General features: G+C 44.9%; 1 protein-coding gene across 1 annotated transcript in view; it reads right to left on the bottom strand.

Annotated features, from left to right (window-relative positions):
• Window positions 1-4,186: 4,186 nt before the first annotated feature.
• The window catches only part of PDE6D (phosphodiesterase 6D), a 38,139-nt gene continuing 16,698 nt past the window's right edge, over window positions 4,187-25,627 (bottom strand). The window contains exons 2-5 of the mRNA XM_014946053.1: window positions 14,577-14,665; window positions 8,075-8,200; window positions 7,121-7,226; window positions 4,187-4,818 (exon numbers count right to left, since the gene is read on the bottom strand). Of these exons, the coding sequence (XP_014801539.1) occupies window positions 4,737-4,818; window positions 7,121-7,226; window positions 8,075-8,200; window positions 14,577-14,665 (403 nt within the window). The 3' untranslated portion in view covers window positions 4,187-4,736. The remainder of the gene's footprint in view (window positions 4,819-7,120; window positions 7,227-8,074; window positions 8,201-14,576; window positions 14,666-25,627) is intronic.

The raw sequence follows: 25,627 nt of genomic DNA, 5'->3' as shown, positions 1-25,627 counted from the left end.
CAGTGGCAACAGGGATGGCACCCAGGTCCTCTGCAGGGCAGGAATTGGGCACCTTGGACTGAAAACAGGGTCTCTGGGTCTTGCCATTGCCCTGCTCTCTTTGGGGACAGATGGGGCTGCGCCAAAGTCACCTGGAAGCCCCCATGTCCCTGTGTCCAAGTGGTTCGATGCCAGTGACCCAGGAGCGGGATCCCTGGCCCAAAAAAGGGACAGAGGGATCTGAACCTTCCCAGCCCTCCTGTCACCTTCCCAGTGCCACTGGGGGAGATCGGAGCTGGGTAAGGTGGGATGGTGACACCGCAGGCTGCCCGCTGTCACCGCAGGCTGCCCGGTGTCACCGCTGCCACGCGCTGCTGGGCACTGCCTGCACCCGCGGGAGGGTAAGAGTAGCAAAGCAGGCACCGAGCGTAACGTCGCCCTGGGCTGTTTGTGCGCCTTTTGTTTGCCAGAAACCTTCATGAATCAGGTAATTAACCGCATTAGGACGGCTCCGCTTCCCCGTCTGAGCGTTATTGGGCAGGGCAGATCTGGGGCATCGCCAGCGGGAGCCCCAGTTGGTTTTGCCTGGGGGGTCAGGCTGCTGAGAGCCCCCCGTGTCGGCTGGGGAAGGTGCTGGGGTGGCAGCCGGGGTAGGTGACATCCCGGTGGGGTGGTGGCCATGGGCAGCGAGGGGGTGAGAGCCGGGTGCTTGCTGTGGGGTGGGGAGGAGCTGGCCCTGTGTCGTCATCATCCTCACTGCAGCATGTGGGCAAGGGCCCAGTGTGCCCAGGGACAGGGTCCCGCTCCGCAGCCATCCCTGCATCCCAATGAAATTGCCATGAGCCAGGCCCATGGCACAGGGACATTCTATGGGGTGATGCACCCCAAAACCATGCGGAGAGCTCCCCTAAAGTCAAAAGTGTGTTGTGCATCACCCTCCTCCTGGCATTCCTTGCTGCCTTTGCCCCACGGCTGTGCAACACCTCAGCTTGGAGAGTCCCAGGCGAAGGGGTGGCTGAAGGGCAGTGAGGATGAAGTTTGCTTTTCACAGGCTTCACCCCAAATCCCTCCATGCCAGCCCCCTTGGGCTGTGCACAGCCCTGGCTCTCGCCTGATTCTCCCTTCCTGCACTTCCCCCTGTGCCTCTGTGGCCTCTGGCTGCGTGTCCGGGCTCTGCAGGGCTGCTGCAGGTTTCTGCAGGCTGCTGGGGGGTCTCGCAGCCCTCCCGACGTGTGGGGTGAGCCCAGCGCAGTGGGGAGCAGCCTCCCGGGCACGTTCCCTGCCCCAAGGCTCTGGCAGGAATGGATGCCCCTCCGCGTGCCGGTGGCTGGAAGGCTCTGGCGGAGCTGCCGAGGCCAGAACTCCCCGGCTGCGAACAATGGGCCGGGGCAGGCCGTGGCTGTGGGCCGGGGCAGGCCGTGGCTGTGGGCCGGGACTCCCCCGCGGCGGCTGCTGAATCCGGCCGGTTCCCTCTCCCGAGCGCCGCTTGCCCGGGCAGATGCCAATAGCTCCAGCGAGCGCCCGGAGGCAGCAGCTCCAGGTGAGCCAGGGGTTTTGCCAGCGGCTGGGCTTTGGGAAGGGCCCTTCCTGGGGAGAGGGTCCTCAGCTGGGTCCTACCCCCCCAAAACTGCCCCTCAGGCCACCACGGAGCCCTCCCCCTCGCCCTCCTCCTGGTGTGAGGACCAGGCTGGGGGAAGTTTCTCCACCCCAGGGGAAACTTCCCAACTGCCAAGGCTGTGAGTTTCCAGGTGGGAACGTTTTTGGTAAATAAAAGTGTGGCTCCCGCTCCCACTTCTCCCCCCCTGCCCACCTTTGCACAGAGGGTGGCGTGGGGCTGCCCTCGGGCCATGGCCAGGAGAACCACCCCAGGCACATGGGTGGGTGGGTGGGTGGGTGGTGACACACACCCCCCCGACCTGCATTGCCAGCAGACCCAGAGAGGTGATTCTGCTGCTTTCCTCTGCTCTGGTGAGACCTCACCTGGAGCACTGTGTGCAGGTCTGGAGCCCTCAATATAGGAAGGATATAGACCTGATGGAGCAGGTCCAGAGGAGGGCCACGAGGATGATCAGGGGGTTGGAGCACCTCTGCTATGAGGACAGACTGAGGGAGCTGGGGTTGTTCAGCCTGGAGAAGAGGAGGCTCCGAGGAGACCTAACAGCGGCCTTCCAGTACCTGAGGTGGCTACAGGAAGGCTGGGGAGAGCCTGTTTACAAAGGCCTGCAGTGACAGGATGAGGGGCAATGGCTTTAAGTTGGAGAAGAGCAGATGTAGATTGGATTTTAGGAACAAGTTCTTTACTGTGAGGGTGGTGGGGCCCTGGAACAGGTTGCCCAGGGAGCTGCTGAGGCCCCATCCCTGGAGATATTCAAGGTGAAGCTCAACAAGGCCCTGGGCAACCTGGTCTAGTTGGGGGTGTCCCTGCTGACTGCGGGGAGGTTGGACTAGATGACCTTTGGAGGTCCCTTCCGGCCCGCACCATTCTATGATTCTGTGATTGATTCTATGACCTCCTGCTCCACTCTTGCTCTTTCCAGCCCCACTTTTCCCTTTGCTGGGACCTTTGCTGCCACAGAGCCAATAGCTCTGTGCAAGGGCAACTTCATGGCAGTGTCTCCTGCCCCTTCTCCCAGGGCTCCCAAACCTCCACCAGCCCCACGGGGAGGTGACCCACAGCCACCTGGGTCAAGCACAGGCTCCTACTCCAAGACCTGGGGGTCCTCCACTTGGATTTGCGGTGGGGTGGATGCTGGGGGGAACTGGGAGAGGCTGGTCCGTGGCTATTTCCCGCGGAGCCACTTGAGGGCGACAGTGACCCGTCGCAGAGCCGCCGCCGGGCCCGCTCCGACTGGGCGAACTGGGAGAACTGGGGCAGCCCCGGGCGGGGAGGGGGCTCCGGAGGGTCCCCTCGGGCCGTCTCAGGGCAACTCACCCCGCGGGAGCTGCAGCCACGCATGTCGGTGGCCACCTAAAGCCCCCCGTGACGACCTCCACCGGGAGGCTGGGGGGGCCATCCCCGCAGGCCCCTTCCCCGCCAGTGAGGTTAACGGGTGTGAGAACCCCGAGCTTGTTTGCCGTTGGAAGAAAAGGCGTCCGGGTTGGATTCAGCCCCGCCGGGAGCATCCCTCTGCCCCGGGGGAGGAGGCTCCTCGGCTTGGCAAGAGGAGACACCTTCTCCCCATCCCTGCTGGGCACCCCCCCGTGTGTGTCTGGCAGAGCACCCATCCTGGAGCACAGAGGTTCAGGCTCTCAAGACCCTCAAGCTCTTATATTTTTCCTTTTTGGTTACCTTTTGTATCTCCTCTTTGATGGAGACACCACCATTGCTCCACCACGCAGAAGGCAGTTTTGGTTGATCTCTGTATAAAGGGTGGCCTGGGACAGGCCGTGCTGCTGAGAAGACTGCGGGTCCAGCAGGCTGGAATCCATCAGCGAGGTCCCATGAGAGCTGCTACAGTGGACAATGCCCTTCTCACGGGGATTAATGGTCCAGCTTCAATTCACCTCAAAGAATATTATGTTGCATCCTTCCCACGTACACCCAGCGGCTGAATCCAGGATCCAAAATGATTTCCCTGGGAATCTCAAACCTGGCTACACGACAGGGTGTCGAGCAATCATAAAGCTGCCCGTGATGTTGAAGAGCAGAAGCTGGAGCTTCCCCCTTCCCAAGACTTACAGGTGCTAGAGCTAATTATAAACGTTGAGGCAAAGTGAAGCTGTGGGGCTTTGAGAAGCCCCTGGTGGCCAAACTGCTGCCGTGTGTCAGTAACGCTGCGCACACGGGGATTGTTGGCATCGGCAACCGCAGCCCCAGCGGAGATTGGGGGCGCTCGGCCCGGCACGGGGTGATGCTGGGGGGGCTCAGGGGAACACGGGTTTCTCCAGAGGGAGTTGGAGTGTCCCCAGGAGCTTAGAAAAGCAGAGGAGCGTGAGGTGCTGCTGGAGAAACCGGTGAGTGGGCAAAGAGGACAAACTGCCCCGAGGGATTAACGGACAGAAAGGAGGCCAAGGAGAAACCTTGCTCGGAGCAGCCAGGAAACCTTTCCTCCGTGGTGGGAGGGAGGAGGAGGAGAACCTGGACACGGATCCGGGGGCTGTGGAAGAGCAGGGCTGTGGAAAGCCCCGTCCTGCTGCTGGGGTGGGTGGCAGGAGGTTGTGCTGCCAGGCACTTCTGTAACGGAAAGGAAAACGCACAGAACTAACATTTCTTCCCTTCTTTGGACGGTAGGAATGTTTTAATTGAGAAATTTGTTTTAATTACATTAGGTGGTATCACAGTCTATTTTACAAGTTCAGGGTAAGAGGATGTGTGGACCAGTTACACAGAAATCCAGTGAAAAGGATAAAAACCTACAACATGAGAAAAATGAAAAGGTTAACTTAATCCTCCAAAAATGAAACGCATTGAGAGTTTGGTGTGAGTGGAAATGGGAGATTATACCCGGCTCCAGAGAAGTACAAAGGAAGAGACTAAGATAATTTACAGCGTTGGTTCTGCACGACCATCGTTTGCCCGTGCTCAGAGACAGCCTCTATTCCCCAGTGGACCGCTGAGCAGGTGGTCCTGTCTCTGAGGGTTTGGTCTGGTCTTGTCAGAGGAGAAAGCAAAATAAACTGATGGGCAAAGGTCACAACCCACGTTGAGCTGGTCCCCAGGGTCACCGCCTACAGGAGTGTCTTCCACTGGATAGTCGGGGGGTTCTGCACCAAGAACTGTATGGAGGAAAACTAAAACAGCTCCAAAAAGCCCCATCTCAAACGTAGAAAAGTCTCACTCTGGAAGTGCTTACGAGAAGATCGTCATCATAGAATTTGGTTTCTATAATAACATTACCGCTGTGGGAGGAGAAGAGGAGAAAGAAGAGACGTTAGAAGAATGCATGAACAGTAGAACATGAGCTGTGGCCTGGAAGCACACGCAGTGAGCATTGTGTCCTCATCCTGGGACTAAAGATCTCTCCACCCCACTCCTACGGGGAGCAGTTCCCCCCATCCCTCCCTTGTCACCCCCCTTCTGGGCTCGGTACCATGCAGGCTGCAGGGACTGCTCACAGAGAGCAAACTTCTGCTCACTTCTGTTGCTAAAAATAAATTAGCAGCCCCAGCACCTTCAAGGCCCTCTCCTTGCAGTGAATTGTGAAAACCGATGGGAATTCTTTTTTTATTCCCCTCTAGTGCTGAGCAAGCTACTTCAACCAACTTAACATGTCATTTCCCTCAAGAAGTGCTTAAATGCAAAAGCCCAGGCATATTTTATACAAACTGCAATGGAAATGTAGATTTGGGTGTGACAAAAGCTCTGACGATTTAACTTGCTGATTTTGAGATTTTTTTGGTAGACAAAAGTAAGAACTTTGGGGCCTTTAACACCACCCGGATACCTGAGCAGTGTGATCTGAACATGGCTAAATAACCTGGCTCTTGAAAAATCTAAGCAGCAGCTCCATCTCCACTGTGGCTCTTGGTATCTGTAGCACCTGCAAAGCTGGACCTGGCAAGAGTATAAGGTTTTTGCTGTGGCATGGACTATGCTTGAACCCGAATCTTGGAATGTTCTGAGTCCAATATTCACTCATCCTGAGAATCCTTCGCGCAGAGCGCCTCGGTTAGCACCGAGTATTTCAACTCCATTCTCTCCTGCCATGGAAACACCAAGACAAACATGAGGTCTTTGGGAATATCAGAAAGTAAGTGGCTTTCCAAGTCTTGGCAGCTGAAAAAAGCTGTTTTCTTTGGGCTGGTGATTCTGCTGAAAAGCCTCAAGAATGACTTTAGGACATCTCCATGAATAGGTGAGAGGTCTGGCCTGCCCACTACAAGTGGACAGACTCCAGGGAAAAAATGGGACACTGGAGAACCCTCAAGGTCACTTGAGAACAGGACTCTCACAGCTCCCAGTCCTGAAAATGCCTTGATTTCCTGAGATGGTCAAAAACAACTTGTTAGATGCCTTTTTTAGTTTTCTCCGAGTCCCAAATCTGGCTCTTCCTATACCGACTGAAAGCCACCAGCTCTGGGAGCTGAGGACGTGTGTAGCACCTACGAGGTTCTGAGCAGACTGTGCCAGGGAGCACTATTGGAACACTGATGCTCTCTTCTGAGTCCCCTCTCTCTTTGAAACGTGCTGTGAATAGAAATTAGTGGCAGTAGTTCCCATCTTGGTGCCTTCTCCGTGCGACTGGCTCTCCTCCAGACAGGGAACGAGAGGGAAAACGCTAGAGAGGGAGGTCTTCCAGAGGACACACTGACCTTGCGGTGAAACTGGCTGCTCCCTGTCTGCCTCTTGTTGGCAGGAGGATTCCCATACCCTTCTGTCTCCGCTGGCAACGTGCTCCTCATGTGGCTGCCAGCACCCAGCAAGCACTGCAGGGAGGGTGGCTTTTTGTCAGTGATTACAGCTTCCCAGGGGCCTCCCTCAAGGAGCCTTTTCCATCGTCCCACCACAGCTCGTGCCTCGCTGGCCACGCTTAGAGGATCGCTCTGACACAAGTGCTGGGGATCACTGTCTTATGCAGAAATCAGTGTGCACAATGTGCACAGACTAGGCATTTCTAAGGAACGTGTGTGAATCCCATCACAGGTGACTGTAAAATGACTGTTTCCTACCTTTTAAGGGTATTTTATCCCCAGATATAACTCCATATGAGTAAATGCATGGTTTGTAAAAGACACAAAGCTTGGCAAAATGGTACAGTGATGAAACAAACACTGGATGATATATTGCATGAAAAGCAACTACCTTGGACAAGAGTCAGTGATCAATAGCTGGATTTGAAAATGGCCCAAACATCTCTTTTTTTTTTCCTTTTTTTTTCTCCTGGATATAAGCGATATTATGCTGCAAAGCATTTTAAAATCCTTTCACGGTTCACCTTTCAAAAAAATTAAGCAATTCTAATAAGGGATCGGTTCCATTCTCTCCAAACTTTTACTGCTATATCAATGCAAATAGGACCTATGGGAAAGCAGGTAATGAGGTTGGCTTAGCCCCTTTTATCTCTCAACAGCTAACAGTAGTGAGGGTGATTCAGAGTTGGTAGCAGCTCCCTCTTTTTATTCCCACTGTGGCCCCCAAGGAAATGCCACACACTGCTTTTCCTTTGCTTGCTCTCACATTCTGTAAGCCCAAGACACTCACGTTAAAACGTTAGCTGGCATCATCTGTGATTCAGGTGCTGCCTCTATCAAGGACTGCCAAGTGTTTGTGGAGTTAGGAATCACAAAACCAAATTCAAAGAACCATTCTGCAAAGTAAAAAGAAGATCCAGAGGCATTTGAAAGAAGATAAAATCCACAAATGGTCCTTTTGCTTTTCACCTGACAGGCTGGGGAACTCCCTAAACTGTCCTGCTGCGCTGCCAACATTTTACATTTAAATTAATTTGTACAGTTTAAACTGCACTGAACCCTGCCCTCCTCTTAAAGCAGATACTCCCTTTCTAAAATAGCTGATGGTAATGATAAAGTCACACCACTTCCTTAGCATTCAGTGGAAATTTCATCACACCTAATAGGGAACAGGGAAACCACACTCCCCCTCTTGCAGACATCCCGTGGATCCAGTTGAGACTAAGCGTACAACCGGCTGCCCAAAAGACAAGGAGCTCAATGTTTTATCTCCCCCTTCCTTCCTCCACCCCAGATTAAGAGTAATATTGCAGGGAGGGAGATCAGATGGGTGGCTACAGAGTCACACGGACAACACTCGGTGACCACAGTAACCCAAAGGCTCCTTTAGTCCGGCCTCCAGTCTGGTGGTGGCCAGCACCAGGTGCTTCTGAGGAAGATGGCACGAATCCCCATAATGGGTGACTCTAAAATAACCTGTTTCCTCGCCTCAGGCAGCCTGGGGGGGATTTATGCCCTGGAGCATGATTACCCAGATTTTTTGCTTACATAACGAAGTGTTAATACACTTATGAAATGCTATCCCTAATGCTGTGGCCCATTAGTCCTGACAAGATGAGTGCTTCAGTGCTACTCTGAAAAATTAAAATCACCATGTTTAACCCATTTTAGTTTCTCTAATCCCAGCTGTGCTTGGGGTGGCTCCCCCTGCTGCAGCCAGGCTGCACACAGAACAGACACGTACCTTCTAGACACTGCCCTTTGAAATAAACTTTCTGTTCCAGTCGGAATTTTTCCATTTGTTCTGCTGAGGAAAAGTTTAACTCCCGAGACACGGCTTTGCATTTCAGGATTTTTTTAGGAACTCGAGCTGTGAAACAGATAAAGAAGCGTTATTTGGACACGATAAAGCAAAACCAGCTGCTTCAGCTGCTATTATAATATATCTGAAATAATCATTAGTGCTAGTACAAGATCACAGTAGCAGGAGAAATGCAAACACAAAGGACTTTGTTTTTACATTTGTAGGAGTGAAATCCAAGATGCAAATAGGTTAAGTACCTTGCCCAGAGCCAGGAAATAAACTTGTGGCAGAACTAGGGATACAACACTGATCTCAGACTCCTGGTTCTTAGTCGTTTATTACAAAAGAACCCATAATTCTTCAAACTGAAATATGAGACGCAACTTCAATTTTTACTTTGGGAAGTGTGCTGAAGATCCCAAGCAGCCGAAGGGCTGCCTGGTACACCAAGCGTGTTAGACCTTCTCACTTCTCTTTCCCTTTCATACTGTGCCTCCCCAGCAAACCACAAACTCACACAGCTCTGGGAAATCATCCTGTAAAAGTACACAAAGCATTTGTTCCCCAAACATCGAGACCCACACAGGCAGTAAAGCCAGTACCGAACCGGAGAGTTTGAGAGAGAGAGTAATTTGGCAACCCAAGGTATCCGGGCTTTTGCAGGGGGTGGGACACCAATAGCAAGTGGCAAACTGTACCTGTTGGATATTTCATAAGGCTTTGTTTTACAGGTGGAGGAGTAAGAGATGGAACAGTTTGGGAGCATCGATTAATATGCTGAAAGGTCCTAATCAGGAGAATGCGGGGGTGAGTCAATATACAAAATATCTCCCAAGCCCATCATACTTCAGTGGTGTGACTGTACATAATCCTTCCTGCGTAGTAGAAAATGTTTCATGTAAATTTATTAGAAATAAAGAGGGGAGGGAACACAGCTGGCATGTGTTTTATGAGCCAAACTGTTCCTAAATGGAAAACATATCAAACTGTCCCTGAGCAGACAGCAGGCTGCTGTTTAATAAAAGGAAGAGGCCAGCAAACCCCAGGCAAATCCACCTGATGTAGAACAGTTTAATGGAGGTGGACCTCGATATGAAACCAACCTAGAAAGCTGGAGGCTTAGGGAAGGTAAGCTACCAACCTATCCCATGGAGCAGTGCACAGCCCATGGTTTGTTTTTTTTTAAAAAAAAAAAGTTAAAAAAGAAAGTTTAAAGTGCAGGGGAAGAGTTTTAAATGTAAAAGCTCTCCAATTATTTTTAGTATTCTTTGGTTTTTATTTTTCCAGCATAGAAATCTGCATGGCACCATCCTTTACTGCCCTCACAAGTACAGACTACAACCTGTTGTGAATAAACATCCCTTTGCAGTTAAGTGTAAAATGACTTCTGCAATTTAGTAATTACATTTCTTTCATCCTCAAGACAGATTGCTGAGAATGTTTGCTTTAATATCGTAAAACTACAAAATAAAAGGTTACTTTTATTAAAAGTAGGACTGTGTAGTCTTTAAACCCCTGATCTAAGAGATTTTAATTTATATGTATACCATCAAGCAGAAAATTGTAATTGAAATTGTTTATCTTAAACTCATTTTGCTTTTATACCTCTTTTTTTTTCAATTAAAAAGAAGACAAAGAAGTTTGATTCTCATCAGTTAGGGCCATTTTAAAACATGCTGAAATGCAGGTAAGCATAGACTTTATCCTACATTTAGTACTGCTTTTTGTTAACCTGAGGATATACTCTACCTGCAGATTTATTTAAGCACTTATATAGCTAACATACATTTAGTCAGATTCTTAATTCCAATTATATCAGAAAGTGATGAATGACACATTGTTTATTTACTAAGCAAGTCATTTTGGGTGCAATTGCATTTAGTTAGAAACTGAAATAATTTTGTTTTTACATAGTTTAGTAAAACTACCTTAAATATTTGAGATGTGTAAGAAGGCAAGTTGTCTTAGCCAAACTTCTGTTATATTTCAAACTACATATTTTCTTAGAGTGGCATGTCCAGCTCTGGAGCCCCCAACATAACAAGGACATGGACCTGTTGGAGCAGGTCCAGAGGAGGTCACGAAGCTGATCAGAGGGCTGGAGCATCTCTGCTGTGAGGACAGGCTGAGAGAGTTGGGGTGGTTCAGCCTGCAGAAGAGAAGGCTCCAGGGAGACCTTATAGTCCCTTTCAGTACCTAAAGGGGGGCTACAGGAGAGGTGGGGAGGGACTCTTCATCAGGGAGCGGAGTGATAGGACAAGGGGGAATGGTTTTAAACTAGAAGAGGGGAGATTTAGATTAGGTATTAGGAAGAAACTCTTTGTAAAAAAAAAAAGTTAAAAAAGAAAGTTTAAAGTGCAGGGGAAGAGTTTTAAATGTAAAAGCTCTCCAATTATTTTTAGTATTCTTTGGTTTTTATTTTTCCAGCATAGAAATCTGCATGGCACCATCCTTTACTGCCCTCACAAGTACAGACTACAACCTGTTGTGAATAAACATCCCTTTGCAGTTAAGTGTAAAATGACTTCTGCAATTTAGTAATTACATTTCTTTCATCCTCAAGACAGATTGCTGAGAATGTTTGCTTTAATATCGTAAAACTACAAAATAAAAGGTTACTTTTATTAAAAGTAGGACTGTGTAGTCTTTAAACCCCTGATCTAAGAGATTTTAATTTATATGTATACCATCAAGCAGAAAATTGTAATTGAAATTGTTTATCTTAAACTCATTTTGCTTTTATACCTCTTTTTTTTTCAATTAAAAAGAAGACAAAGAAGTTTGATTCTCATCAGTTAGGGCCATTTTAAAACATGCTGAAATGCAGGTAAGCATAGACTTTATCCTACATTTAGTACTGCTTTTTGTTAACCTGAGGATATACTCTACCTGCAGATTTATTTAAGCACTTATATAGCTAACATACATTTAGTCAGATTCTTAATTCCAATTATATCAGAAAGTGATGAATGACACATTGTTTATTTACTAAGCAAGTCATTTTGGGTGCAATTGCATTTAGTTAGAAACTGAAATAATTTTGTTTTTACATAGTTTAGTAAAACTACCTTAAATATTTGAGATGTGTAAGAAGGCAAGTTGTCTTAGCCAAACTTCTGTTATATTTCAAACTACATATTTTCTTAGAGTGGCATGTCCAGCTCTGGAGCCCCCAACATAACAAGGACATGGACCTGTTGGAGCAGGTCCAGAGGAGGTCACGAAGCTGATCAGAGGGCTGGAGCATCTCTGCTGTGAGGACAGGCTGAGAGAGTTGGGGTGGTTCAGCCTGCAGAAGAGAAGGCTCCAGGGAGACCTTATAGTCCCTTTCAGTACCTAAAGGGGGGCTACAGGAGAGGTGGGGAGGGACTCTTCATCAGGGAGCGGAGTGATAGGACAAGGGGGAATGGTTTTAAACTAGAAGAGGGGAGATTTAGATTAGGTATTAGGAAGAAACTCTTTGCTGTGAGGGTGGTGAAGCTCTGGAACAGGTTGCCCAGAGAAGCTGTGGCTGCCCCATCCCTGGAGGTGTTCAAGACCAGGCTGGATGGGGCTTTGAGCAACCTGGTCTGGTGGGAGGTGTCCCTGCCCATGGCAGGGGGTTGGAACTCGATGATCTTTAATGTCCCTTCCAACCCACACCATTCTATGATTCTTTGATAATGAAAGGATTATTTGCATTTCCTGAATGAAAGCTGGCTGTGGTGACTGGGAACAACATTGGGGTGTCTACAAGTGCTGGACCTCAGCAACTTACTCCAAGATTTACTTGTGTATTGGAAGAAACCAAACTTTATGGATTTGGGTCTTGCAGATTGCCTCCCAGTTTTGACTGCACAATCCCTGAATTGAGCTAACTGGGTACATGGAAAAGCTCCTGCTGTCAAAAGCTGGTTTAGATGGTTAATTCCACTTTCAGGTGCTCAGGCAGTGATTTTCACTACTTTCAGAGGCGTAATTTTAAGGCTTCAGCAGCAATCCAATACCACATTAATATTCTTTTTGTTTAATCTAAGTGGTAATAGTTAAGTTTAGGTAGTAATACAGTATCGTAATTTGGAACTTAAAAGCTCATTTTTTAAAGAAATCTGTACTTCAAAATAGAAGTCCTGTTAAAGAAATATGTTTTATTCACTCTGCTATATATTTAATTCTTTGTTTGCTATGTCTAGATTTGTGTGTGATTTGCCCTGAATGGCCACAGAACACACACACACACACACAAGTGCTATACAATGACCTTGGGACACACATGGCCTTGATTTTAAAACAATTATTCTGACTGTTTGCCCTCACTGTTTCTGGTGCAGGACTGTACCAGAACTGTATTTCCCCACACCTTCTTTTTAATTCATAGTCAGATTATCCTCCTTTGTTGGGCACCTCTTCCCTTTCTTAGCCTATTTATTGAGAATAATCTATCAATCTCAGCCTTCTCTTCTTACTAAGCCATACATGAACAACTTTTTTCCTCTCTTCTCCAAAGGAAGTCCATCCTCCCACCTGTAATTTTTTCAGTGGCTTCTCCTAACAGCTCTTCTCTGCACCTGGTCCAGTTTGCACTCATCTATCTTCTAGATGGATGACTGAACTGCACACCAGATAAGGTCTTAACAATTCCTTGTACGACTGTCATTAATCTCACGCCAGAGTATGCTTTAATTAATTCCCCAAGCTCCTCTGATGGAGGTGAGGGTTCCTGTTTTACATGTGAGGAGTATCTGAGACACAGTTGAGATATCATTTGCCAAAGTGAGAAAGATGGCAGGAGGGAAATGGGACAACACAACGAACCCTCCTGAGACCCCGCTCCAGCTGTCCCCTGTCCCAAAGCACACCCTTCCACAGCCTGCACTGAACCACAGCAGTGGAACAGCCTGCTGAGACAGAGCGAAGAGGATCCAGAGACTAGCCAAGTATCCAAGGAGAAACTTCTGCAGCACAAAATCTGGGAAGATTTGGAATATTTTGGGCTGATTTTCTTCTGCTTTCTAAATCCTGATTCCTCATTTCTCCTAGATCTCCTGTTACACAGTTATTTCAAGGTGCCAAAGCATCACTAATCTGCACTTTCAGAAATTTAGAACTAAACTGATGAATTACCACATTTCTTTTTAAAGTTGTATTTCAATTATTTCCTACAGTTGTATTTGAAGGTGCTGGAATGTTTTTCTTTAATATAGGTATCTTGTACCACAAGCACAAGTAAGTATCTGTTAAGACCTATCAGCAGAACTGTTTGCTGTTAGCACTGGTATGAGAATCGAGTACAGGTCAGCAAGGCTGAAGGAGACAAAGCTTGGAAAATGCTCTTAGTGATCACTGAGTCACAGCTTTGCTTTCCTCTAGCTCTGACCTGCATCCTCTGCTCCTGGAATCAGGCCCCTCGTAGGCTGAGACGACCTAATACTGGTCCTATTAATGAACTCTTGTCAAAAAACAGATGAATGTTGACTGGGGACCAAATGAGGAGAAAACAACTTATTTCTCTTGTGCCTCAAGCTGGCTTTGAAACCAGCTGTATTGCTGGAAGACTCCTGGACTCACAGCATTTTGCCACAGATCTTCTGTACGCTCTCTGGGCAAAGGAGAATCTTTATACACTGGCTGCCTCCTTCAGACACAACAGATTTTCCTATTTATGGGAAAGGTAAGTCCTAGTAGTGCCAGGCAGAACTCAGTCCTTGATGTTTAACCAAAAATACATCAATGTCACCAGCATAATTAAATGATCAAGTTCACTCATCTTACTGGAGATCAGCTGGGTGGTATTCACACAATAGAAAAGCCTTAATTAATTCAGTGAGGACAGACTTCACAGAGCCAAAGCAAAGCTCTTGGCAAGGGGCAGTACCCATCACAGTGCTCTGTCACAAACGGAGAAGGATAAGGGACAGTGAAGTCTTTGCTACTCAGCAAGGACAGAGGTGGAAGGACAACAGGCCTTCCTAGCAATGGTAAAGGAACAGGAGAGCAGAACAAATGTGCCATGTATATAATTTTAAAGCAGAGGTCAAATTTAGTGCAGGAGAATATTAGGACAGTTGTGTCCAGGCAAGGTAGTAACTGCGTATGCTTCCTCCCCACTGGTTCTCCATTTGAACTCTACCTTGACTAAACCCTGTTGTTATACTGAGAAAAATCAACGTATTTTTATACTTTTCATTTTGGAACCAACACTTGACCTAGCAAAGGTTGGCCACTCATTCCTTACCCAGCTGAGCTCCCCACTTAACACTGTTTAACTTGTCCCCTTTGCCAACCACTGATCCATTCCCACCCTTCTCCATGTGTCCCCAGGTCATTGTGGTGGAAGCCTCTGAAGGTGTGAAGTGACAGCCAGGAACAGCTGTCATTCAAAGCAGAAGCACGCTCACAGCTCTGGTGACCCAGACATACAGCACCACCCAGCCCCAAAACGCACAGTAAGGCCACACGGTACCTTCATGCTCCACTCCAGGTACAGACAGATCTTCTGTTCCTTGCCAGAGGATTTTCCCTGTTTCCGCATCCCGAAGGTTCATCCAATTTCTAATTGGGAAGCAATTAAGGAAAACAAGCTTCTACACATCAAAATGCTGTCCCCAGTATTCTTTGCTAAGCCCTGAAATAGGCTACTCCAGCTGAGATTAAATCAGGTTTTCTGGTTCTCAAAAGGCTAAGGAAGAGAGACGCTTTTCCCCAGAAAATAAATGAACAAATGAACCCTTGACCAGAATGAATGCAACAAGAGTTGTGTAGTCACAGATTTAGTTTTCACTTTAGACTGAAGCTTGTTAAGCTCATTTATCATTTTCCATTGCTTCTAAGGGACACAGGCAATGTCACTGTGCCGCAAAGAAGCAAGAACGTTGCTAACAATAACAGATAATTCTACACAATCATTTGCTGTTCTCCAGCATTTGAAAAATGCTAGAAAAAGAAGTGCTTCCTATATAACATTAGAAAAGGAGTTAACACCAATAGAGCTTGTTTTTCTAGTTTACAAAATATTAGTATGAAGGATTGTTCTATTGCTGTTGACCTGGTGACTGCCACTTATGGGAATTCTTCAGCTGCTGAGTGCTAAGCAAAACGAGCTCCTCTCTTCCCACTCACAGCAAGTGACACTGTGCCAGCTTTCAAAAAGCCCAGATCAGCAAATTATAGGCAAGTATGAAATACCCCTATTTTCAAAGGGGCAATTAATAATGATCTTAAGCACACTTTTGAAAAATCTCTCCCATAATGTAACTTAGACATCAGCACATGAGAATCAGGAGCCCGATGCCGTTTGGAAGAGGGACAGCCCTCAGCCAGCCTGAGGCCCCGCAGCAGCCTCCAGCTCCACAGCCCATCAGAGTGGCTCTCAGGAGCCACCAGCATAAACTAAGTAGCCCAAATAGAGCAGGATCCCCGAGATAAGGCCACGCAAACTAACACCTTTCCAGGTGTTTCCTTTTGCTGGTTTAGTGAGTGCACCCTTCGCACTCTGTACTTCTCAGGTAAGATACTGGAAACTATCTGGGAGAAGAGGAGAGAGCAACCATTCAGAGAACTGACTGGGCAGGTAGAGTAACCTGAGAGGGACAACATGGACCTTGACGTAGGTATAAATAGGAGCTGTCAGAGATATGCATACATCCTCTAACACAGTTTCCAGGCAGACTCACACAAACTTGTAATTTTTCCAGAGCTCCAGGGAAGAAACAGATGCTTTAGCAAATTTTGCATAACAGGGTAACATTTGTTTTAAAATTACGGGTGTGGAGGAGGGAAGGGAAGATGACTGCTTTGGTGCAGAGGCAAGGAGCTTTTCCCTTCCTGAAGGCTGACCAGACTTTCTACGTCCCACTGAAAGGGCAAGAGGGAGGAGAAAGGTGGGAATGCACATACAGGGTCCCTTTTCACAGGCATGGCCTTACAGCTTCCAAAACGTAGCAATAACTTGGAGCACAGGAAGAGGGAGCGTAGGGCAGCCTGCTCAAGTCCTTCTAGACCTGCTCTAAAACACATAATACCTACCACTGGTTCTGTGATTAAGGCAGAAGTGAAAGGGGGAGGAGACAGAAAGCATCATCCTTGGAGGGCCCCATATGCCACCTCCATATCCTGGCAGAAAGCTGGAAGGTGGGGATGACTTCCCAGCCAGCAAACCAAGGAAGATGGGAGCTGTAGGAAGGCAAGGCAGAGAGAGAAAACGGGCAGCAGCTTGGCAAGAAGAACCTGCAGCAGGAGGTTCTTCATGACTGGGCACTTCATGTGGTGCTGGCTGGAAAACTCAAAGTCAACGCAACCCGTAGGATGGAACCACCACAACCGTAATTTAAAATGTCCAAAAAAATGCATCATTTTTAGATCCATCTTCCCACAGAGAAACATACAAACTAGCCAGGGTGAAGCTATTTGCATAGAAAGCAGTGTGCAATCTATCAAACACCATGTACGAGGGAAAAATAACGAATGAGACAATCTGAGCATCTCACTGACAAATTCATTTATCTTCACAAAACCCTGTGATGCAAACACTTTTATCTGTTATCAGGACAGTAATTCAGTAAATTGGTCACTTGATTATCAAAAACTTACATTACCTTTAAAAAATGATCCCCTTCAGAAGTGTTTATTTGCTCTTTGTTCACTATCAATATCAGAGGGAGTTATGAGCTCGCTGGTCTGGCCATAGGCTGTGCAGTGCCAGACTGAGCAGTAGGCCAGAATCTCTGAACTGGAGATGAAAGACTGACCAGAACAGCAAACCCAGCACTGCACAGCAACTGATCCGGCCCCCACAGTGCTACACCAGTACTCTAACTAATGGACTAGCTTTCTTTTTACTTGCCATGCCTTGTCTTGCCTTACTTTCCTGTCCCTCTTCCCTTACCAATTTTTGGAGCAGTTTGAAATCACACTTGTCATTTTCAAAAGTATTACATTAGGAGTGCCCTTCAGAGAGTATAGATAGCCTCACAGCTTAATTATTATCCTTACTTGACATATATAGTTATAGAGTTATAGTGACCTACTATTTCTGGTGAGAGAAAACACTGCTGTAGACTACTGATCTCTGCTGCTTCTCCCTGTAAGGATTTACCTCTCAATCCAGTACAAGAGAGATAACACAAGTTATGTTGCCACTCTGAACAGTTCTAGATATGTTAATATTTGAAGTGTTAGGCTTCTACAGAGTGCTATCAGACTTTATTCTGTATTGATGTTCCCCTGTAAGAGTAAATCCATGCAGGACAGCCTTCTCCATGCTTTGTAATCCGACCGTCAAACTGAGATGAAGAATAAATAAAAAAGCTCAAGACTATAGCCCTGCTGATGAGAGCATGCAGGTCAGCAGTGCACACCACAGTTCCTAGAAGATATCTTGTATTTAAACATCCTGGACATTGCTAACGCATGTAAATTCCGCATCAAATGAGTAAAGGTTAGTGTCAGGGTAGCCAAAGGCCTTCTGGCCTAGGCAGAGGCACATGCAGGTTCAGGACAGGCTTTTCCAAATTCTGCAAATAAAAAAACTGCAATCAACCTGCTATTCAGTGTTAAAATATGTGCATCCACACATATTTTAAGGGGACAGAATAATCTAGCCAGTTCATAAATTTTATCCCTGTAACTAAGCATTATTAAAAGGGAAGAATAAATCATCAAATTAAAGATTGCATAAACACAATCCTCTTCTATTGGAAGAACACTTCGTGTTCAAGAGATTAATTCTTTTTTTAAAAAATAAATGTTTAAAAAAACCCAGGCATCTGAAAAAAAATTCCCAAGTCAAAATCAAGATAATTTCTAAAACTTAACTGTAATGGAATTATAAAGAAAAAAAAAAGGTCAAAACCCATCACAAGTGATTTTTTTTGGCAAGGGAATACCTGACAAAGCAGCAGCTGTACTGCTTACCTAGTTAGCAGCTTATCACACTATTTCTGTCATCTTGGCTAGAAAGGCTGATACTAGGACATACCCCAGAGTGAAGAAAATGGAGATCTTGAACCAAACCCACACACACTATTATCTTCTAATGTGTTTAATTGGTTTAAGATTCTTCCATCCCAGCATGAGAGATATTGTTACTAAAAATAAAAAGTGCTCCATCTTCCTAGCAGCAGTGCAGACCTGCAGGCAGGATGAAGAGGGCATTTTAAGTATTATTGAAAAGGAGAAAGTAAATTAATATAGGTTTAACACAATTACTCTTTTTGAAGGGGCTCATGTCAAGCCACCTGGCAGGGATAGCTAAGGAGAGCAAGTAGAGAGCCAGGCAGCTACAGCTTTGTGAAGTTAATATATATGAAAAAAAAAAGGAAGAACAATAGTATATTCCTAATATATGCTTCTCATTCTAAAATCACAAGAACACTCTTACACCATTAAATTTTCATTCTCCTGGATTTGGGGTGGTTTTTTGTAGGAAACAATGTCTGATTTAAGACTCCATAGATCAAATACTCTTCAATCCTGAAGGCAAGGAAGGATTAGGTAGAACAGCAGAAGGAAGGGTGTACTGTTGATCTATTTATATTCTACCACCTATTGGGTCAGCAAAGTCTTACATAAAAGCTTTGTAGTAGCTGGAATTCAACTTGCTTTATATACATGACATGAATTAGCTTCCTCACAGACCTACTTTGCTTAGCCTGATGAAGGAAAATGGTTTGTGCAGTTCTAAATTCAAGTTTTGTTGTCTTGAATACCTCTGATCTCGGAACAGAAACTCCTCCTTTATTCTATCTGTCACAGTGATCACTTCGTTCAAACAAATCAAAATATACATACTTATCTTTAACTGCTTTAGCATTGCAAAAGATTCGCATGTTATTACCACAGTGGTAATTAAGAATAACCTCGAAGGAAGAGAATGAGTAGAAACAGAATTAATCATTAAAGTAGTACGGAGTTAAAGAAGTTCTGCCCCAATCTCCCTGACTATTATTTGTGTGCTGTAAGGTTTAGCACTTCTTGAATATCTCAAAGGCTGCAGCAAACAGCAGGCGTCATTTCTTCCATTAAAACAGTCCATTTTCCATTTTAGTCCTCCCTGTCTACACCATTCTAAAACCTTAGGAACTGCTGCACTGTTATCTTTCATAATAAAAGCAAGCCTAATGTTCATAATCACTCCTGGAAGGGAAGGTCTTTCATCATCTTTGCTGGGTGTTGCTTTTTTTTTCTTTTTCTGGTACACGAAATGCAACGTTAAGAACAGTTCACTACATCCCAGGTGCAAACAGGATCTCAGCAATTATGTGTTAATAAGAATTGTCCTATGGGATAAATGACAGAGAGAAGATGGAGCTGAAAGGCACAATTCAGATATCTCTGTTGCAGACCCAGAAAAGCTTCTGATCTGGATTGCCCAACCTTCACTCCTGATTTTACATTGTTGTGAAAAGCAGACACAACCAGGCACTCAGGACATGGGCGAGCATGTTACGTTAAAGAATGTTACAGGTAAGTAAAGATGAGCCTTTAGGGATTATATTTTTATCAGACATATTTTCCCAGAAGAATATTTGCATCTCAGTCACTTCAATCCAGTCTGAGGAGTAAGGACCAAAATAAGTTATGCAAAATAACTACTACCTACAGGATTATCAAGTAGACCACCCAAATGGTTTATGCCTCTACTCCACTCATGCCATTCGTCCTCTAATCTTTCCAATCTCTAATCTCACTTTTTATTACAACTCCCAAATCCCTCTTCTACTCAACTCTTAATCGTGTGCTTAAATTTAAGCATATGCACAGACATTCTGCTGAATCGGGTTCTTGAGTTCACTCTGTTCGCACTCAAGAGAAATGCTGCTGTCTTTGGTGTTTAATAAACCACCAGTATAGAAGTTGGCAGCGTGTTAAGAGAAAAGGAGTCCTTCCTCTTAGCCTGAAGATGAAATTCAGTGCAAAATCATATCTGAAGAAACTGAATGCGCATCCATCCATTCTGTACCAAAACAAACACACAAAGTGGAAGCTGTTTCTCAAACATTACTGGAGCCATTGGGTATAGCACTGTCAACTTCTCCTGCTTTCCGACAGCAGCGCGTTCTCTGGGGTTCCAGGTTGGTCAGAAAGCACGCTATGACAGCTCTTACAGCAGCAGGCATTTTTTAAAACTCTGCTATTATAAACCAACTTCCCTGGAGTGACGCACAAGATATGGGTTACTGTGCTTCTCCAAATGACAGGAGGTGTTGGGGACGGGAAAGGTGCTCTATTAAATCCTCAAATGGAAGGAAGCCAATTATCCCTTCAAAGCAGTGCTGACACTCCCGTAACTCACTGTAACAGAGCCTGCTTTTAAAGTCTCCTGCACGGAACAAACTGCTGCGCAACAGAAGCCAGGGAGATCCACAGATTAATGGGAACCACATGACAAAATGCAGGGAAAATCCTCAGCAGCCAACAAAGTCATTTCACAGCAAATTATGTAATCAGAGGGATATATTTAACACCTATAACAGCATAGCAAAAAAATCAACACAATATCATATACTTGTATACTTTGTACTTCCCTTTTTACGTCCCACCTTACATCTCTGCTTGCAGGTGTCGTCTATACAGATCTTTTATCACAACATATTTTCATCTAACATCCAACAGCCAGCCCTGGATTAAGATGTTCCTGCCTCATACTTGGGAAGACAGTCACACATGTTACTGAATACCACGTCAACCCTACCTTAATTGTAATAGAGAATTATGCTAATAGGGCAGAAGTTAATACTGCTACATTATATTACATTAAGCAGACCTCAGAACACATCTGCTATGCAGTGAGGTTGTTGTTAAGCTACATTATTCATCGCTGTGTGTCACACTCTGCCTGCACCTTGGGTAACCATTTTGAAGATGAGCCGTGTTCCCACCATGGGAGTATTTCCTGCTTGAACCTCGGAATGTGTTTAATCTCAGCAGTGCTCACGTTGAGGCACACTGCAAAAGTCTACAACAAAAACGCAGCACAGGCCAATTCACAGTCAGATCAGCTGCAAAGAGATGCTGATCAAACTAGAGAAATACAGAAGCCTTTTAACCCCGCATCCTTTGGAAATGCAGTAAAACCAAGTCCAGCATTTGCTAATAAAAAATTTATGCAGACTATCCAGCTTAACATCTGTGCCTTTCAGACAGTTTAGGTGGAATAATACAATTATTATTCACTATTTTCATCAAAATGGACAATTAACATTCATCTCTACTCCACAGCATCCTAGTGACCTCACGCAGCAGAATAAGGCACAAAGTTTGCTTTCAGTTAGTTTACATTTGATTTTCACTCTTGTCAATTTACTGTCTGAAAATATTGAGTGAAATAGAATCACAGAAAATCTTTCCAAATCTTACATATTTAAATCAGACACCTATAGTAGGCTTAACAAAAGCAGATATTTGTACAAAACCAATGAAGATGGAGAGCTCCTAAACTCTGGAAAGAGAAGTGTCCAGTGTGGGCAGGCAGAGTGGGAGAATATGGGTTTTTTTCTTCAGCACTATTGCAAACCAAGCCAGGCTTCCATTTCACTGATTTTTCCTCTCTTCCTTTTGAGGAAAGGAGTTACATTTTGAAGGGAAGAGTTACGGACCTACTGAAATGAAGGTAAGGGTCATCAGGAGGGAAAAAGATAAAAAAGCATAAATGACAGTGGCCTGCAAACAGCTGAAGTAGAGATGTAGACACTATTGTTTCAAGGTTTATGTCTCTGTCCAGATGAGTCTCATCTTGTAGAAGTTTAAGTCTCTTAGAAATTCCAGCAATTTTTGTCACTGTTGAGCAATAAGAATAAATTTAGGCATTTGGAAGCAACCTTTGATTTCTTCAGACAAAAGCAACAATATGTGACGTTCCCCAGCAGCTCCTGCCCGCAGCAGATGAGAGACTGCCCTGTTACCCTGACATTCCAGCAAAGGCCACATAGACAACACCTCTGGAGCTGTGCGAGGCACTTGGGGTACATAGAATACAATGTTGTTTGAAGTGGGAATAAGCTCAAAATCAAATCTACACAGAAATCACCAGCTTATGGGGCAGGTTCTCCCCTCTAAGGGAGCAAACTGCTTTCTGCGCCAGATCTGTGGAACTGCTTTGTTTCCTGCTATTAGAAATGTGTTTTGTTTCCTCTAGAAACAGATGTTAAAATGGTTCCTAGAACCAGATAATAGTGCCAAAATAAAAGCAAGCTGAAGCAATGCAGTGGTTTTCTGCTGCTTTCTGCTGCCTGTGTTTTTTAGGCTTTTCTTTGGCTTCTCTCAATAGGCTTGACAGAACTCCTTTATACCAATGCCTCAGTGGGAAAAAACAATATGCAATCACATCTGGAGATTGTTTTACATCCTAGGTAGTAAAACAATCAATAACTTAGAAAAACTCATCATTGCTTGCAGGACCATCTCAGAAGCATGAACTGCACAAAGAAAATGATTTTGTCTTTTCCACTGTGATAACACTCAACTCCTCCCCATCTTCCCTGCATTTTAAATGGAGCTTGAAAATTAGCATCTTAGAAAAGCTTGAGCTCATGCTAAGAACCCTTTGAATATTAACATAATTAATGTCATCAGTAATACTCTGAGTTTGCAGAAACAGCAGGTGAGTCGATGGGATTGATGTATTCATCTGAGAAATGAATGTGACCTCTAAAATCCTTAGGGATTTACCAGAATGCAAGTTTAAAGTGGGTTGCTTGTAGCTCAGCGGAACGAACAAAACTGAATGTAACTTAGGAGAAAGCTCATAGAGACACCACATACATAAGGGAAACTAAAGATACAACTGAAACATAAGACACTGGGACCTCCTTACAGAAGTTGCCTCACCTGTATCAGAAGGTGAGGCAGCTCACAGGACAGCTTGAGAAGCCACTCCAAGGAACGTATGATGAGGGAGAGGCAACTAAGACCCTTCCTGCAATTCGAATCTGGCAGGATATAATGTTTTTTATCCAGAATGCTTAAAATTAAGTTAAATGCCTTAGAACCCCAAACAATTTGGAATAAGTTTGCCCACTTTTTAATTTTAGCACATCAAACAATTTTCCTTTCTGCAAGAGAACGCTGAAAGCAATTCAGCAACTGAAACAACTTCATTTCATCTTAACTACTTCAGAACATTCAATCATTTCAACACAGCTGAACTATTATGATAATATTTCAAGGTTCTCAGCAATAAGTGAACTAGAGGGAGTTTCATGGAAATAATCTATCAAGGAGTTCTGGTGAATAACTTCATTTTCATAGATGAGGTTGTAACCAGAAGCCCTCAGAGGAATTTACCCCCCTGTAAATCGTTATGGCCTATTGTTCTTCACAGAGTTCAAACGCAGGATGTCACGACAGTCATGCAATGAAATTAGCTTTAATGGAATAAGGTACTTTGAACTTTGATGTGCCTCTTTATTTTATACCATTATTCAATTGTTTTAAAATATGCATTATATTGGCTTGCTTATAAAGGAAAGCTTGGCTTGATTTCATGTCATTTTTGCAACATTGTAGGAGTGGATTTTTTTTTTACATGTCTAAAAGGATCTTCACACTTTCCCATACTGACAGGGCACAGACCTGAGCAGAGGAACAAAGGCTTCTTTGACCAAATTTTTAAATGGGATAAACATGGCTGCTTAGCTGGCGTTTTCATACAGTTTCACTTGAATGACCTGTAGCCTTGTGTGAAGTGTAGAAAAAAAAAAACCTTAAAAGGCTTTAAAAAGGCAGTTTTATACAGCACTGTTTGTGGCCAGTTGATGCCTTTGTTCCTTGAAGGCCTCTGCAATAATTTCTCTATTGAGCAAAGTGATGCTTATTGAAAATGGCATAGCTGAGCATCAGCAGGTTCCCCTGCTGTTTGGTTTATCTGTCCTCTGAACTCCCAGCAACGTCTCAGCCTAAAAGTGTCCCCCTGGTAAAATAAGCAACTGACAACACAAAAAGCCTCGATGACTTCCCACTGCCAGTACTTATGTTGTAACTATGTGCTTTTTACCCCATTAATGTTTAATTTCTTTTTTTTCTCCTTCACCTCATGTCTCTTCTTACAGAGCTCTCTAGCACAACAATCTATTGAGATCCAAGGAAACTTCTGATAATCCATAGATTTATCAGATTCATGTATTTTAGAAGAATATGTAATTTACTGGAGGTATTAATATATCATCTACTTCTAAGAACAGATCTGCAGCTTGGAAACTGATGGGAGACAGAGCTTAGACATGAAGTCATTCACTGTGCCAGGACTTTGCACAGCTTCATACTGTCACGGTCATCTACCTTGGGCTCCCTCAGACAGGAGACAAATCCTATAATTTAACTAGAAAGAGAGGATGTCCCACTGAATACGCAATACACTACAGCTCAGTGAAGAATAACTTAACTCCTCATACTACGTTGTGCTTCAAAAACTTCAAATAATGTTTCCAAAGTAGCCTTTTTGATAACTGCATCTTGTAGAGACTGGGAAATAAGCACGAAGACTTCCCCAGAGCCACACAATGAATCAGTAAGAGAAGGGGAAAGAGACCTCAGGAGGTGTTTGGCTTCTAGTCTTGTGCTTCAATAGACAATCCTGCCTCTCTCTTGTACCCAGCCAGGATCTGTGCTTTCTGGCTCATGGAAACTCTGACTGGGAGTGACTGCAGTCGCACAGATTGCTGCAATCACGCTTCGGAGCGGGTGCCAGCGGTTCCCTTCCCTCCGTGTTTTCTGTGCTTTTGGTGGTTTCTCCTTCACCCTAACTAGAAAGCAGGGTGGTTCTGAACCACGGCCAAGCATTACTAATGGAAACGGGAGGCAGGAAGGAAATAAAGACGACTGCTTGCAGAATTAGAAGTACATTTTGGTGTCTAAAATGGCATATCAAAGCAGGCCAAAAAATAGATGTAATAGCTCTGACAAGAGAAGCAAAATGCTTATAAGCTAGAAAAATCAGTAAATCTCTGAAACTTATCAATAATATTCTTGTTCATTAAGACAACTTAAACCCAACAGAAATATAAAATAGGAGAGTCATGGGGAAAAATACTGCATTGTTCCCTTCTTGATCCATTTTAATTCAAACAGAGTTCCTGTGAAAATGCTTCATTTCCTTTTCTTCTTCCTTTTTAACTCTGGACACTCAAGTATATTTTGAGCTTGGACAATGTGCTTCAACGAAGTCCGTATACGGCTCACGCTTAACTTCACAGGTGGTTTCTTTGTTCATTTAAGACAAGTGGTCAGCTAAGTTAAAAAACCTCCCCCACTCTAAAAACTAGAGATGCTCCTGATCTGCAATTTCTAACATCCTTTAATACACAAGGTTTCCTTCCACAAAATTTCACGAGTTGTAAAAAGGAGCCCAATGAATGGGTGGAAACACAGCACTTTTTCATGTATTCAAACTCTTCTCAGAATTGCCAGCTCCAGGAACTGTAGCAATAATTTTGCAAAACGTAGTCAGCAGTTAATCTGAAAGGACAAAGTCTTAGGACAAATGCCATGTCTGTTCATTGCTGGCAGGGACAGGCAGGC

The sequence above is a fragment of the Calidris pugnax genome, unplaced genomic scaffold (genome assembly GCF_001431845.1).
Source record: "Calidris pugnax isolate Ruff unplaced genomic scaffold, ASM143184v1 scaffold111, whole genome shotgun sequence".
Taxonomy (NCBI): domain Eukaryota; kingdom Metazoa; phylum Chordata; class Aves; order Charadriiformes; family Scolopacidae; genus Calidris; species Calidris pugnax.
Note: the sequence above shows the minus strand (reverse complement) of the source record. Positions and strands in the feature narration are given on the sequence as shown.